The sequence below is a fragment of the Oncorhynchus mykiss genome, chromosome 9 (assembly GCF_057628025.1).
Source record: "Oncorhynchus mykiss isolate SJ-2025 chromosome 9, ASM5762802v1, whole genome shotgun sequence".
Taxonomy (NCBI): Eukaryota; Metazoa; Chordata; class Actinopteri; order Salmoniformes; family Salmonidae; genus Oncorhynchus; species Oncorhynchus mykiss.
Window position 1 is genome coordinate 11,217,093 of NC_143030.1, and position 16,133 is coordinate 11,233,225.

The 16,133-nt window shown below is 44.7% G+C and overlaps 1 protein-coding gene across 2 annotated transcripts; it reads left to right on the forward strand.

The window, feature by feature from the left end:
• Nucleotides 1-7,660: 7,660 nt before the first annotated feature.
• LOC110531407 (polyadenylate-binding protein-interacting protein 2B) lies at nucleotides 7,661-15,855 on the forward strand. Of its 2 annotated transcripts, none has more exons than XM_021614604.3 (4): nucleotides 7,661-7,933; nucleotides 10,882-11,054; nucleotides 12,401-12,577; nucleotides 12,750-15,855. In XM_021614604.3, exons 2-4 carry the CDS (start codon nucleotides 10,893-10,895, stop codon nucleotides 12,804-12,806), a joined length of 396 nt encoding a protein of 131 aa, XP_021470279.1. In that variant the 5' UTR covers nucleotides 7,661-7,933; nucleotides 10,882-10,892; the 3' UTR covers nucleotides 12,807-15,855. The 2 variants fall into 2 exon arrangements, with proteins under 2 accessions (XP_021470279.1, XP_021470278.1); XM_021614603.3 differs by lacking the exon at nucleotides 7,661-7,933 and adding an exon at nucleotides 8,255-8,479.
• Nucleotides 15,856-16,133: the final 278 nt, after the last annotated feature.

Here is a 16,133-nt window from a genome sequence, read left to right on the forward strand (position 1 = left end):
TCTCTCTCTCCATCTCTCTCTCTATATCTCTCTCTCCATCTCTATCTCTCATCTCTCTCCATCTCTCTCTCCATCTCTATCTCTCCATCTCTCCATCTCTCTCTCTCCATCTCTCTCTCTCCATCTCTATCTCTCTATCTCTCTCTCCATCTCTCCATCTCTCTCTCTCCATCTCTATCTCTCTCTCCATCTCTATCTCTCCATTTCTCTCTCTCCATCTCTCCATCTCTCTCCATCTCTCTCTATATATCTCTCTCTCCATCTCTCTCTCTCCATCTCTCTCTATATATCTCTCTCTCTCCATCTCTATCTCTCCATCTCTCTCTATATATATCTCTCTCTCCATCTCTATCTCTCCATCTCTCTCTCTATATATATCTTTCTCCATCTCTCTCTCTCCCTCCACCTCTCTCTCTCTCTCCATCTCTCTCTCATCTCTCTCTCCATCTCTCTCCCTCCATCTCTCTCTCCATCTCTATCTCTCCATCTCTCTCTCTATATATCTCTTTCTCCATCTCTCTCTCTCCCTCCATCTCTCTCTCTCTCCATCTCTCTCCCTCCATCTCTATCTCCATCTCTCCCTCCATCTCTCTCTCCATCTCTATCTCTCCATCTCTCTCTCTGTATATCTCTTTCTCCATCTCTCTCTCTCCCTCCATCTCTCTCTCTCTCCATCTCTCTCTCCATCTCTCTACTACACTCCCTTTTTTATTTCCAGTCTTCTTCTTTGGTTCTTGAAGGTCTGGACATAATACATACATTGTACAATAAAGTTACAACGAAAACAATTTCCTTGTTTATCTACCTCTCTCTTTATGGACCAATGAATGGCTTTGTTCCTCTACCTCTCTCTTTATGGACCAATGAGTGGCTTTCTCAGGACGACAGGTTGTGTGACTGTTGTGGCGCAGTGGTTAAGGGTGCTGTACTGCAGCGCCAGCTGTGCCACCAGAGACTCTGGGTTCGCGCCCAGGGTCTGTCGTAACTGGCCGCGACCAGGAGGTCCGTGGGGCGACGCACAATTGGCCTAGCGTCGTCCGGGTTAGGGAGGGGTTAGCCGGTAGGGATAACCTCGCGCACCAGCGACTCCTGTGGCGGGCCGGGCGCAGTGCGCGCTAACCAATGTTGCCAGGTGCACGGTGTTTCCTCCGACACATTGGTGCGGCTGGCTTCCGGGTTGGATGCGCGCTGTGTTAAGAAGCAGTGCGGCTTGGTTGGGTTGTGTATCGGAGGACGTATGACTTTCAACCTTCGTCTCTCCCGAGCCCGTACGGGAGTTGTAGCGATGAGACAAGATAGTAGCTACTAAACAATTGGATACCACGAAATTGGGGAGAAAACGGGGTAAAAAAAATAAAAATAAATAATAATAAAAAAAAATATATATATATAACAAAAAAGCCCCCTAACAACCCAGCCTGGCCCATTCAAGCCCCCTAGCAACCCTTCACTACACCACTGGAGACAAGGACACTGCTAGACACCTGGACAAATACACACACACCACCTGGTGAGGGGAGGACGGCTCATAGTAACGGCCGGAAGGGAGTGAATGGAATAGCATCGACACCATGTGTGTGATGTGTTTGATACCATTTCATTGATTCCGCTCCAGCCATTGCTATCTACATTTAAAAAATTAATAAATAAACACAAACACAGAAATCCCAAAACATAGAAAAAGGAACGTAGACAACCCACCCAACTCACGCCCTGACCACGCCCCAACTCACGCCCTGACCATACTAAAACAAAGACATCATAAAGGAACTGAGGTCAGAACGTGACATCCCCTCAGCGAGACAGGAAGTGATTGGTCAGGTGACAGGGAGGAACCCTGGGACATTCCTTGTGGAGGCTTCATCGTTATCTCTGGTATCCTGGACAGACACACCCCTCAACGTCCCAACCCCGTCTCCTTCCCCTCACACACACAGCCATGTTTTCATTACTTCTCAGGACTTTTTGGGAAGTAAAAATGTATTCCCATTCAAAATCCTGTTTTCCCAAAACCCTAACTATAACCCTAACCTTAACCCCAAACCCTGAACATAACACTTAAACCTAAAATAGCATTTTTACTTTTCAGGACATGCAAAAAGTCCTGACCTTTGAGAACACATAAGTCCACACACACACACACACACACACAATAATTGCCCCCATTCAAATATTTTGCCAATTCTGTCTAGTGACCATGACAGCTCTTTGAAATTTCTGTTTACTGTGTGTGTAAGCGTGTTTTGTGTTTTAGTGCTGTTGTATTTTGAGTGTTGTTGTGTTTTAGTGCTGTTGTGTTTTAGTGCTGTTGTGTTTTGAGTGCTGTTGTGTTTTAGTGCTGTTGTGTTTCAGTGCTGTTGTGTTTTGAGTGTTGTTGTGTTTCAGTGCTGTTGTGTTTTGAGTGCTGTTGTGTTTCAGTGCTGTTGTGTTTTGAGTGTTGTTGTGTTTTGAGTGCTGTTGTGTTTTAGTGCTGTTGTGTTTTAGTGCTGTTGTGTTTTGAGTGCTGTTGTGCTTTGAGTGTTGTTGTGTTTTGAGTGCTGTTGTGTTTTGAGTGTTGTTGTGTTTTGAGTGCTGTTGTGTTTTAGTGCTGTTGTGTTTGAGTGTTGTTGTGTTTTAGTGCTGTTGTGTTTTGAGTGCTGTTGTGCTTTGAGTGTTGTTGTGTTTTAGTGCTGTTGTGTTTGAGTGTTGTTGTGTTTTGAGTTTTTAATCAAGTTTGCACAAATAGAAGGAGTGCTTTGACTCTCACTACCTGTGTGTGTATTAATGTGTGGCTTCCTTTCCACGTGTGTGTGTGTGTGTGTGTGTGTGTGTGTGTGTGTGTGTGTGTGTGTGTGTGTGTGTGTGTGTGTGTGTGTGTGTGTGTTGTATAAACAAGTGTGTGTGCCTTTCCTGTAGCCATGGGTCCCCACCCCAGGTAGTGTTGGTGAGTTTGAAGCCTCCCCCCCGCCAACAAACCACTGCCCTCTAACAGAGAGCCCGACGGAGTCTAGAGAGAGAGCGAGAGAGAGAGAATAAAGGAGAGAGAATAAAGGAGAGAGAGAGAGAGAGAGAGACAGATTATGAGTAACAGACTGCAAGTGTTTTATGTGAGGTCAACAGAGTCTGTATAATCTCACACCGACACACACACTCTTGGGAACATCTGGTGCTCTACAACTTTACTACTCATTTTATTGTCTCACACACATCTCATGCTCTCTCTCTCTCTCTCCCTCTCCCTCTCTCTCCCTCTATCTCTCTGGCATGAGAAACATATGTTTACATTGCCAAAGCAAATGAAATAGATCATAAACAAAAGTGAAATAAACAGTACAAAATTAACAGTAAACATTACACAAGTTTCAAAGGAATAGAGACATATCAAATGTCATATTGTGGCTCTGTGTTAAAACAACGTGCAGATAGTTAAAGGTCAAAAGGGAAAATGAAAACACAAACAAACATGGGTTGTATTTACAATTGTGTTTGTCCCTATTCGTGTGACAACAGGTCACACATCTTGCTGCTGTGATGGCACACTGTGGTATTTCACCCAGTAGATATGGGAGTTTTTCAAAATTGGGTTTGTTTTCAAATTCTTTGTGGATCTGTGTAATCTGAGGGAAATATGTGTCTCTAATATGGTCATACATTTTGTCATACATTTTGCAGGAGGTTAGGAAGTGCAGCTCAGTTTCCACCTCATTTTGTGGGCAGTGTGCACATAGCCTGTCTTCTCTTGAGAGACAGTTCTGCCTACAGCGGCCTCTCTCAATAGCAAGGCTGAGTCTATACATAGTCAATGCTATCCTTAATTTTGGGTCAGTCACAGGGGTCAGGTATTCTGCCACTGTGTACTTTCTGTTTAGGGCCAAACAGAAAGTACACTTTGTGCCATGGATCATCACTGGAGGTGTGTGTGTGTGTGTGTGTGGAGGCTCCGTGCCATGGATCATCACTGGAGGTTTCGGGCCATGGATCATCACTGGAGGTTTCGGGCCATGGATCACCACTGGAGGCTTCGGGCCATGGATCATCACTGGAGGTTTCGGGCCATGGATCATCACTGGAGGTTTCGGGCCATGGATCACCACTGGAGGCTTCGGGCCATGGATCACCACTGGAGGCTTTGAACGTGGAGCCGGAACAGGTCTCACTGGACCTGGGAGACGCACTGGAGGCCTGGTGCTTGGAGCAGGCACCGGATACACTGGGCCGTGGAGGCGCACTGGAGGTCTCAAGCGTAGAGCCGGCACAACCCGTCCTGGCTGGATGGTTACTTTCGCCCGGCAAATGTGGGGCGCTAGCACAGGACGCACTGGGCTGTGCAGACGCACCGGAGACAGTGCGCAGAGCCGGCACCATCCGTCCTGGCTGGATGCCCCCTCTAGCCCGTCCAATGTGGGGAGCTGGAATGTAGCGCACCGGGCTGGGAACGAGCACTGGAGACACCGTGCGCTTCACCACCGCATAACACGGTGCCTGACCAGTACCACGGCTCCCTACCATGAGCACGGGCAGTTAGCTCCGCCAACCTCCCCGTCTGACCCCCCCCCCATTTTTAATTTTGGAGTGGCCTCCCGGTCTTCCTTGCCAGCCGTGACCCTGTGTAACGCTGGGCCCCTTTACTAGCTGCCTCCGCCTTCCCAGCTGCTTCCACCTGCTTCCACGTCAGGCGATCCTTTCCAGCCAGGATCTCCTCCCACATCCAGGATCCGTTTCCTTCCAGAATGTTTTCCCATGCCCACTCTGTCTGCTCCTCCCGGCCACGCAGCTTGGTCCGTTTGTGGTGGGTTGTTCTGTCACGAACGTCGTCTTGAAAAAGGACCAAGGTGCAGCGTGGTACCTTTTTCTTTATTTTTAAATGTCGCCAACAAAACAATAAACAACAACAAAACAATAAACAACAACAAAACAATAAACAACAACAAAACAATAAACAACAACAAAACAATAAACAACAACAAAACAATAAACAACAACAAAACAATAAACAACGACAAAACAATAAACAACGACAAAACAATAAACAACAACAAAACAATAAACAACAACAAAACAATAAACAACAAAAACGAACGTGAAGCTCCGTAAGGCTATATACATGCATTAAACGAAGACAACAACCCACAAATGAGAAAAGGAAAAAAAAGGCTACCTAAGTATGATTCCCAATCAGAGACAACGATAGACAGCTGTCCCTGATTGAGAGTCATTACCCGGCCAAAAACAAAGACCCAGAAAGCATAGACTTTCCCACCCGAGTCACACCCTGACCAAACAAACATAGAGAATAAAAGGATCTCTATGGTCAGGGCTTGACAAGATCATTAGCAAACAGTACAAATGTACAAATGAACTCTAACCTGAACCACCGTACACTGACTCTGTACCGGTACCCCCTGCATATAGCCTCGTTATCATTATGTTATTGTGCTACTTTTTATTATTTTTTACTTTAGTTTATTTGGTCAATATTTTCTTAACTTTTCTTTCTATTTCACCTTTATTTAACCAAGTAGGCCAATTGAGAACACCTTTATTTAACCAGGTAGGCCAGTTGAGAACAAGTTCTCATTTACAACTGCAACCTGGCCAAGATAAAGCAAAGCAGTGCGACACAAACAACAACACAGAGTTACACATGGAATAAACAAGGGTACAGTCAATAACACAATAGGAAAAGTCTATATATAGTGTGTGCAAATGGCGTGAGGAGGTAAGGCAATAAATAGGCCATAGTAGCGAAGTAATGACAATTTAGCAAATTAACACTAGAGTGATAGATGTGCTGATGATGATGTGCAAGGAGAAATACTGTTGTGCAAAAGAGCAAAAAAGTTAATAAAAACAATATGGGGATGAGGTAGGTAGATTGGATGGGCTATTTACAGATGGGCTGTGTACAGCTGCAGCGATCAGTAAGCTGCTCAGATTGCTGATGCTTAAAGTTAGTGAGGGAGTTATAAGTCTCCAACTTCAGCGATTTTTGCAATTCGTTCCAGTCATTGAACTGCACTGTTGGTTAAGGGCTTGTAAGTAAGCTTTTCACGGTAAGGTCTACTACACTTGTTGTATTCGGTGATTTTGATTTTATGTATAAGTCTGAGGAAATGTACACGTCTGCTGTTAATGATAATGCAGGGGATTTTCCAAAGGTCGCTGTTGACACATATCCCACAGTAGTTATTGGGGTAAATTTGTCTCCACTTCTGTGGATTGGGGTGATCAGGCCTTGGTTCCAAATATTGGGGAAGATGCCAGAGCTGAGGATGATGTTAAAAAGTGTAAGTATAGCCAATTGGAATTTGTTGTCTGTATGTTTGATCATTTCATTGAGGATACCATCAACACCACAGGCCTTTTTGGGTTGGAGGGTTTGTATTTTGTCCTGTAGTTCATTCAATGTAATTGGAGAATCCAGTGGGTTCTGGTAGTCTCATTGAAGCCTACCATTGACTATGTTGCAGACGTTGTGACACGTTTTGTCATTGTTGTGTCTAGGGGGGCATATTTGGGAGGGAATGCTGTCACCTCCAGGTAGGTGTTTGTCCCCCTGTGTGCTGAGGGTGTCAAGTTCTTGTCCGGTTCTGGCATTTAGGTCGCCACAGACATGTCCCTGGGCCTGGAAATGATTGATTTCCCCCTCCAGGATGGAGAAGCTGTCTTCATTAAAGTATGGGGATTCTAGTGGGGGGATATAGGTAGCACACAGGAGGACATTTTTCTCTGTTGTGGTAATTTCCTTTTGAATTTCTAGCCAAATGTAAAATGTTCCTGTTTTGATTAATTTCATTGAGTGGGTTAGGTCTGCTCTATACCGAATTAGTATACTCCCTGAGTCCCTTCCCTTTTTCACGCCTGGTAGTTTGGTGGATGGGACTACCAGCTCTCTGTAACCCAGAGGGCAACCAGTGGGATCATCTCCGCTATACCATTTTTTTGATTTTTGATTAAAAATTTGACCTCTAGGCAAGTCAGTTAAGAACAAATTCTTATTTTCAATGACGGCCTAGGAACAGTGGGTTAACCGGGCAGAACGACAGATTTGAACCTTGTCAGCTCGGGGGTTTGAACTTGCAACCTTCCGGTTACTAGTCCAACGCTCTAACCACTAGGCTACCCTGCCTGCATTTCTGATTTCTTTGGTGAAGTCCAGGTTCCTGCTCTTTAGGCAAAAGGCAGAGGACTCCAGGCCTAGGATGTTCCAGGATGAGACAGTGAAGGCTTTGTGTTCCATTAGGTGTTCTCTCTCTCACAAACACATCCCATGCTCTTAAAATATGTATTTGTGGCGCCCTCTGCTGACTGTTAAAGAGAATGCATTTCAACCATTGCCATTAGCAGAATCTCAATAGTCTTGAATTGACTTTTTTCCCTCTACTCTCTTGGACAATCACATATGAAAGGATTAGTAATGACCGTACTTGTTGATATGGTATTCGTCACAGTTTAGACCAGGAAATAATTAACTTGACACATATTATAAAGGCACCAGGAATACAATTAGGGTAAGGAGGAAATAATGTGTAGCCCGCCCAATGAATATATATATACATATGCCCTACTTTATCAGATTGCACATTGTTTTTTACTCCGTCTGTGAATGAAAAGGGGGCTGTTTCTTGTTTTACTCCATACCAGTGATGTCAGTAAAAGGAGTTGACTGATTTCCGTTCCCACCAATAGTCGGTGTGTACAGTTGTACAATCGGTACCACGTGACCGTTTTCCTGGCTCGCGGTTGTGGCACAAATCGTGATTTTTTTCGAGGCTCTTTCTCTATGGACTATAACGGGGAAAAACGGACAAAGACGCATATTTACGAATCTTAAAATTGGATGTGTTAAATTGTTTTGTTCTGGGGGTTCTTTCGGCAACTGAGGAGCCGCTTTCATAGGAGCTGCCGTTTAGTTTTTACTACGGGGTTTGTTTACCACATTTCAACTTGGTTGGTGAGTAACGGTACCTATTTATAGGTTAGCGGCTATCGTAGGTTGCTAACAGCTGTGGCTGTGTTTTCAATCTTAACTTGGCAAGCCCGTATCGTTCGCTTTGCTTGGCTGTTGAATATCCAAACAAAGCTAGCTAACGATAAAGGATGTAGGTAGTTGGCGAGTTTCTCAAAACACTCGCACTTGACTGTTAAGCATTGTTTACTCTGCTACTAGCTAGCTATAACATGTTTGTCACCATTAAACGTTTTAATAGTGTCCGCTATACGGTAATATTTATTTATTGTTCAACATATACCTCCCGCTGACTTTGTCTCTCTTACCACTCCACTAGTTTTAATGTTAGCCACGCAAGTGTGTGTTTTGATGAGAGGCAGGGGAGGGCGCTTGTTGGCTGTTTGTCCAAGCCTAGACCACATGACCACCGTGTTCCTAATGTATTTAGCTAACTAACGTTAGCTAGCCTACGAGTGTGTTGGAAATACGTTTTTTTATTTTGTCTTTAAAAAAAAAGAAAAGAGGAAACACTGAAGCAGGGGATGCCAGGTATGACTCTAGAACACCCGCCGTTAGTTATATATTTTTTACGTGGATTTCACAGCCAAATATTTGAAAACTAAATATTGCGTCTTGGCCCGATTCCGTGCGAAATGCCATGCACTGACCTAGCTAAATGCCAGCTAGCCTAGCTTAGCTAATTGCGTCTCTGACGCATCAACCCAGATGGGAATGGAACTCGAACCTATTGTTAGCCTTGCGTTCTGCCGTTCTAAGATCTGACATTGCCATTGTTAGCCTTGCGTTCTGACATTCTAAGATCTGACATTGCCATTGTTAGCCTTGCGTTTTGCCGTTCTAAGATCTGACATTGCCATTGTTACGTGTGTTTGTGGGAAATACGTTCTAGTATCAGCCGTATCAAAATATGTTTACCGTTAAACTTTTTCTTTTTTTCGTGACCGTTAGCCTCTGGTAGCTAGTTAAAGGAGTTAGCTAACTCCTTTAACTAGCTAACTCCTTCAGTTTCTTTATGTTTTCCATGCAGGCCCATCCCATGGTGGTGGTAGCATGTTGTAGCTAGCATTGCCTAGCTAAGCCCTCACAATCATTTTCACAGATAGCGCGCTAATTTCATGTGTAGTTGTCGTTTTTGTTGGTCGTCACTTCATGTGCGGCCAACCTCGATGTTAGCCACCATTTGTTTCCCATTCTTAGCTAGGAAGGTGTTTTGGTAAGGTGCGAGACTGGTTTATTAGCCAGATGGCAATGGAAGGCAGGTTGATGTAGCGTCGTTAGCTATCGTTAAATCCATCACCACAAACCTATAGCTAGACTTATCTTAGCATAACTAAGTTAAGCTTTTAACGAGGCCGAAAATAACCAATGGTTAATAACGTGTTTACATTTCTCGTTGTATACATACACGAGCAAGCCCCTCCCTGCATGCAGCGTGGTTAATAAGTTACACAACAACACGTTGACCCCAATACAAATAGCATCAGACTAACTATATTTATCAGTGATGGCTAACCAGCTAGAAATGCGCAGTAGCTATTCCATACACAGGTGTGCCATTTTGGCACTGTTGATCGCTAAATAAAGAACACGTGGCTTCATGTGAAGTTAGCAAATTGTCCTGCACTGCAGTAGCAAGCTCGCTAATGTACAAGGACTGGCACTGTAGCTAGCTGTCCACGTTAGGATTGCTGTCTCGAAAAGCAGCTAGCTATTGTAGCTTACTACGTATTTAACTTTCAGATATAGCTTGCTATAGCATTCACGCAGGCAGTGCAATCCTCTGCAATGTCACGCAGGTCTCTGACTAGCTGTATTACATAAGCACCGGTCCATGGCCGTACACGTTTTTATTGACGCCTTAAAAATATATATTTTCAAAACGCGGTGTTTTCCCCTCTCAAGTAGAGGCGTCGCTGCCTCATTCACAATGTGTTCTTTTGTTCTCCTCCCTCTGAATGACAGGGAATGAGTGTAACGTAGTAGAAGTGTGTGTATATAATACAGGAAACGGTTCGATTACATTGCTTCTCCGTGTGGAGCTTCTACTAGACTTTCCATCAGCCACCTGTGGTTGAACTGTATTCTGACGACACTGGTGCAAATTCTTAAAAAAAATAATATATATATTCGTTGTATTTAATTGAGAAAGGAAAGGTAGCCATGTTGTCTCGAGCCAGGGGTCCGAGTCACTAACCAATGGACTACACAGGCCAGGCGTTGGTCCAAATTCTAATTGAATCAAATCAAATCAATTTATATAGCCATTTGTACATCAGCTGATATCTCAAAATGCTGTACAGAAACCCAGCCTAAAACTCCAAACAGCAGAGCAATGCAGGTGTAGAAGTACGGTGGCTAGGAAAAACTCCCTAGAAAGGCCAAAATCTAGGAAGAAACCTAGACGGGAACTAATGAGGGGTGGCCAGTCCTCATCTGGTTGTACCGGGTGGAGATCATAACAGAACATGGCCAATTTACTATCCCCAATCCGATCATACCTCATACAATTCCTATTACCATCAATGCATGCAAAGTATAATGACCCTTTACTATTTTCCTTTATTATAAGTGCTTATCTCAATGTTACATTCAGCCTTATTTAACTATCATTGAAATCAGTATGGAGCTTGTTTCAGCTGTATTGAACTGAAATCCGTATGGAGCTTATACAATGCATATAGCCAAGCAAAAAAAAACTGCTTCCAAATGATCTGTGACCACCAGCCAATGAGGACATCTACAAGCATTTAGCTGGTGTTAATTTCCCGCCCTGTGCGCAGCGGCACAGCTTAATGACTGCAGTGGAAACACTGGTAGGGTTGTCACAATGCCAGTATTACTCAGAAATACCAAAGAAATCCAACAAGAAGCGTGTGTGTGTGTGTGTGTGTGTGTGTAACCATGCTTCTTCATCTCTCCGGTCCCATCAGAGCCGTCGGAGATGAGTGGTCCCGAGGTAGTGAAGACGCCGGGGGGTGGGGCTCCGGGGAAGGAAGGCAAGGAGCCTGTAGCAAATGGGCATCCAGGAGAGGGGGATCAGGGAGGAGACGATCCCTTTGCTGAGTACATGTGGATGGAGAACGAGGATGTTTACAACAGACAGGTTGGTGTACACACACACACAGACAGTTAGTCACAGATGTGTCTGCTTGATGTCTGTCTTATCAAGAGGAAACCCTCTCTGTGTGTTGTGTAATGGGTTTTTTAGTGTAATGAGGATATCTCATTACAGTAAGACAAGCCTTCATCCTTCGTCTATCTCTCTCTCCCTCCCTTTCTATACTGGGCACTGAGAACAGATCATTTCACCCTGGCTCACTGATAAACTACTACTAGTGTCTGAAGAGGTCCTGGTGCGTTGTTTCGCTCTCAATTCCATCACCCCCCTCCTTGCTGTTATAAGTCTCCACTCTTCTGGGAAGGTTTTCCACTAGATGCTGGCACATTGCTGTGGGGACTAATGCCACGAGCATTAGTGAGGTCAGGTACTGATGTTGAGCGATTAGGGCTGGCTCGCAGTCGGCGTTCCAATTCATCCCAAAGAATCAATGGGGTTGAGGTCAGGGCTCTGCAGGTCAGTCAAGTTCTTCCACACCGATCTCGACAAAACCATTTCTTTATGGACCTCACTTTGTGCATGGGGGCATTGTCATGCTGAAACAGGAAAGGGCCTTCCCCAAACTTGGAAGCTCAGAATTGTCTAGAATGTTATTTTAGCGTTAAGATTTCCCTTCAGTGGAACCAAGGGACCTAGCCCTAACCATGAAAAATAGCCCCAGACCATTATTCCTCCTCCACTAAACTTTACAGTTGTCACTATGCATTCGGGCAGGTAGCGTTCTCCTGGCATCCGCCAAACCCAGATTCGTTTGTCCGGACTGCCAGATGGTGAAGTGTGATCATCACTCCAGAGAACGCGTTTCCTCTGCTCCAGAGTCAAATGGAGGCTTGCTTTACACCACTTCAGCCGACGCTTGGCGTTGCACATGTTGATCTCAGGCTTGTGTGCGGCTGCTCAGCCATGGAAACCCATTTCATGAAGCTCCCGACGAACAGTTCTTGTGCTGACGTTGCTTCCAAAGGCAGTTTGGCACTCCGTAGTGAATGTTGCAACCGAGGACAGATTCTTTTTTTCCTTGCTTCAGCACTCGGTGGTCCTGTTCTGTGAGCTTGAGTGGCCTACCACTTTGCACTTGAGCTGTTGTTGCTCCTACACGTTTCCACTTCACAATAACAGCACTTACAGTTGACCGGGGCAGCTCTAGCAGGGCAGAAATTTGGCGAACTGACTTGTTGGAAAGGTGGCATGTTGAAAGTCACTGAGCTCTTCAGTAAGGCCATTCTACTGCCAATGTGTGTCTATGGAGATTGCATGGCAGTGTGCTCAATTTTACACACCTGTCAGCAACGGTTGTGGCTGATAGCTATGTCTCTCTGTCTCTCTGTCAGGTTGAAGAGGAGTTGTTGGAGCAGGAGTTCTTGGAGCGTTGTTTCCAGGAGATGTTGGATGAGGAGGACCAGGATTGGTTCATTCCGGCCAGGGACCTCCCCTCGGGGGTGGGTCAGATCCAGCAGCAGCTTAACGGCCTGTCAGTCAGCGATGGAGGAAACGCAGAGGAGATGGCGGTGAGGAGACACAGCGGAACACACACGCATCAGAGAACACACATGTACAACAGTAGACCGCCATCTTGTAAAAATGAGTTTTGTACAATTGCATGGTTCTCACTTTCTCTTCTCCTTTTTTTTTTTTTTTTTTTTAAATCTCGCCATCACTCCACTCCATGTCTCCCTGCAGAGGAAGAGCAACTTGAACCCCGATGCGAAGGAGTTCATTCCAGGAGTGAAATACTAGGAGTCCCCCTCACCCCCAGGGAGCGCCCACGCACACACAAGCACGATCTCACACACCCTCGCAGAGACTCTGGCGGCCTCGTCCGGAACACACACACACACACACACACACCGAACAACACACACAGGTCCAGGGCGTGTAGGTAGAAACCCATAGGAGGGTGGGGGGGACTTTTATTTTGATTTTCTGTTTGTTTGGTGGTTAACTAAGGGACAGGGTGGGGGGTGTCAGTATGAATAAAACCCTATCGAGGGAGCTGCTGCTCCATGTACACTGTAAAGGTAGTGTCTCAAATTGCACGCTATTCCCTATGTAGTGCACTACTTTTGACCAGGGCCCATGGGCTTGAGTCCATAGGGAACAGGGTACCTTTTCGGATGCACACCGAGACGTACATATACAGAGTAACGAGAAACTCTGAGATTTACCGACCTTTTTCACGGTTGCCATGTTGGCACCTAAAAACTCCATGATATTGCAACAGGCAAATCGCAAATGACACCCCGTTCCACCTTCATTGTGCACTACCTGGTCCAAAGTAGTGCACTTACATAGGAAATAGGGTGCCATTTTGAGATCTGCATTTATACTTTTCATGGCTGCCATGTTTGTGCCGGAATGTTCCACAACATTACCATTCTAATTGGAATCCAACTAAGAATGTTCTTGTTGCTATAGAATGACCCGGTGCCAACATGGATGACAGACAGTTGTCCGTTCTAGAACTCTGTACATCTACGTACCTCTGGTTACACTATGACATCATAATGACTCTGTTCAATAGGTCGTTATCAATAAAATGTCACAATACAGTGCAGAGGTTTTGAATTGCCTGCTGAGGGGGCAAGGAGACTCCTAGCTCCACTTAAACCGTTGACAACTGCGTGCCGTTTTCAAGGGATTGTCAAACAAATGTCAACTATTTGGTTGTAATATCATCTCCTCTTGAAGCCCAGAGTCAAAAATACAAACGTCAGATTATTCCACATTTGCCTTTATCATCAGTTGTAAATGAACTGCATACTTTCCGTGATCAGTAAACATCAATCGATCATGGAATTTCAGATGCGCGACGGTAGCCTCACGATATAGCTCAATATTGACCACCATTGATTGGATATTTGAGTGATAGAAAGGAGAGCTATTACCTGACCAGTATGAGTGGTTTAGGTTAATTTCCCATCAGTTGTGGGCTCTGCCTGTCAAGCAGCAGAAGGGGGCATTTGCAGATGTACTGTTGGTTGATAATGTTTACTTTGCTAGCTACTGGTAGAAACGTTGTACAGTAGGCTAACCATAGTGGTAAGTAGACCTAATGTACTTTTTTCCCAACCAACATAGGCCTACCTAGTAACGTTAGCTAACATTATCCGCTTTACAACAGTGTTTTAATCCCTATTGCTGCTGACAGATGTGATAGAGAATAAATTGATGTAACACGTCAATGTGGCTAGCTAACGGCAGATTGCCTCAATGTGGCTAGCTAACGGCAGATTGCGTCAATGTGGCTAGCTAACGGCAGATTGCGTCAATGTGGCTAGCTAACGGCAGATTGCCTCAATGTGGCTAGCTAACGGCAGATTGCCTCAATGTGGCTAGCTAACGGCAGATTGCCTCAATGTGGCTAGCTAACGACAGATTGCCTCAATGTGGCTAGCTAACTTTCAGTGTATAAACTAGATTGCTATATCCAGATATTGTTTGATTTGCTTGTCCTCTAGTGGAGGTGACCGTAGTCCATTTTACCAAGATGAGGACTTGTCCATGTGAAGCTCTTTCCACAAGCCTAATCTCTGATGAAGCAAGCTAAATTATGTTGTCTGGAAATCTATTTTGCTACATGCCAAATTAATAGGCTACTCTCACATATCTAAAAAAAAAAAAAAAATACATGATCAATTGATGTTTATTGACCATGAAAGCATGCAGTTTACTTGCTGTATATCTCTTGACTGTGCTCTTCAAGAGTTGATGAAAACAGTTATTTAGCAATCCCTAAAAATGGCACATAGTTGTCAATGGTTTTAGCGGAGCTAGAGGTCTCCTTGCCCCCCTAGCAGCCAACTCGAACACTCTGCACTGTATTGTGACGTTTTTATTGATAACCACCTACAGACCTGCCTAAATTTCCTCTTATGACATCATAAACACTCTCTGTGTAGAGCGGTTTTTATTCCTCATGGGTCTGGTTCCAAACCAGTTACTCCTCTCTCCTATCCCCTAACCCCTTGTGGGTGAAAAGATTGAGGTTCTAGCCCCCATATCAGAACCTGGATCTGAAAGGTAGGTCTTGTATGGGGAGTATTTGAACCCTTTTGATGGTTCTAAGTGAACAAGGGTGTAGGGTTTAGGGTATTTTAGAGTTTGGAACGAGGCTATTCTCTCTGGCTTGCATCTCAAATGGCACCCTGTTCCCCCGTACAGTGTTCTACTTTTAACCAGAACCCTACGGGCTCAGGTCAAAAGTAGTGCACTAAATAAGGAACAGGGTCCTGTTTGGGACGCGGCCTCTCAGTACTGAAAGAATGGAAGCATCATGTTGAACTCTTGTTGGTTCAATCGTGTTTATATAAACACCTGATCAGGCTCTGTTTTAAAATTTAAATCTCATTTATTTTGTCTTTCGAGGAGCAAAGTTGTTTTGTCTCTCTTGGGTTGCCGTAGCCTGTGGTCAAAACGGGAATTGGAAATGAATTCCAAAATGGCACCCATATTCCTTCGTATAGTGCCCTACTTTTGATCAGGGCCCATGGGGCTCCCAGTGGTAGTGCACCACATGGGCAATAGGGTGCCATTTTGGGGTTCATACTTGTCTGTCTTTAGCTCAGTGTCTAGGGGAGGTTCAAATGAATGGGCGGGACTTGAGGTCAAGTTGACTAATCACAGGCCACGTGCACGCTGGGTCAACCAATAAGAATTGTCCGCCGAGTGGATTTACATAAATCATTTTCTTTTTTGTGATTTTTGAGTTGGAAAGTCCTGACAACACAAAGTATGAATTTCAATACAAAAAAAAAAAGATTAATAAAGATGAAAAAATGCAGGTAAACGGCTGGTTGTCTTTGTCAACTTGTTTAGGAGTTATTTCTCAACGTTAGGAGGAAGGAAAGATTGTCATGTTACAGTTGATGAGCACAAACAGAAAGGGAACGTTTCTCTTGGAAGACTTTGAGGTTGGTTTATAACCGCCCTGAGGGAAGACTTCCAGCGAGGTTGGTTTATAACCGCCCCGAGGGAAGACTTCCAGCGAGGTTGGTTTATAACCGCCCCGAGGGAAGACTTCCAGCGAGGTTGGTTTATAACCGCCCCGAGGGAAGACTTCCAGCG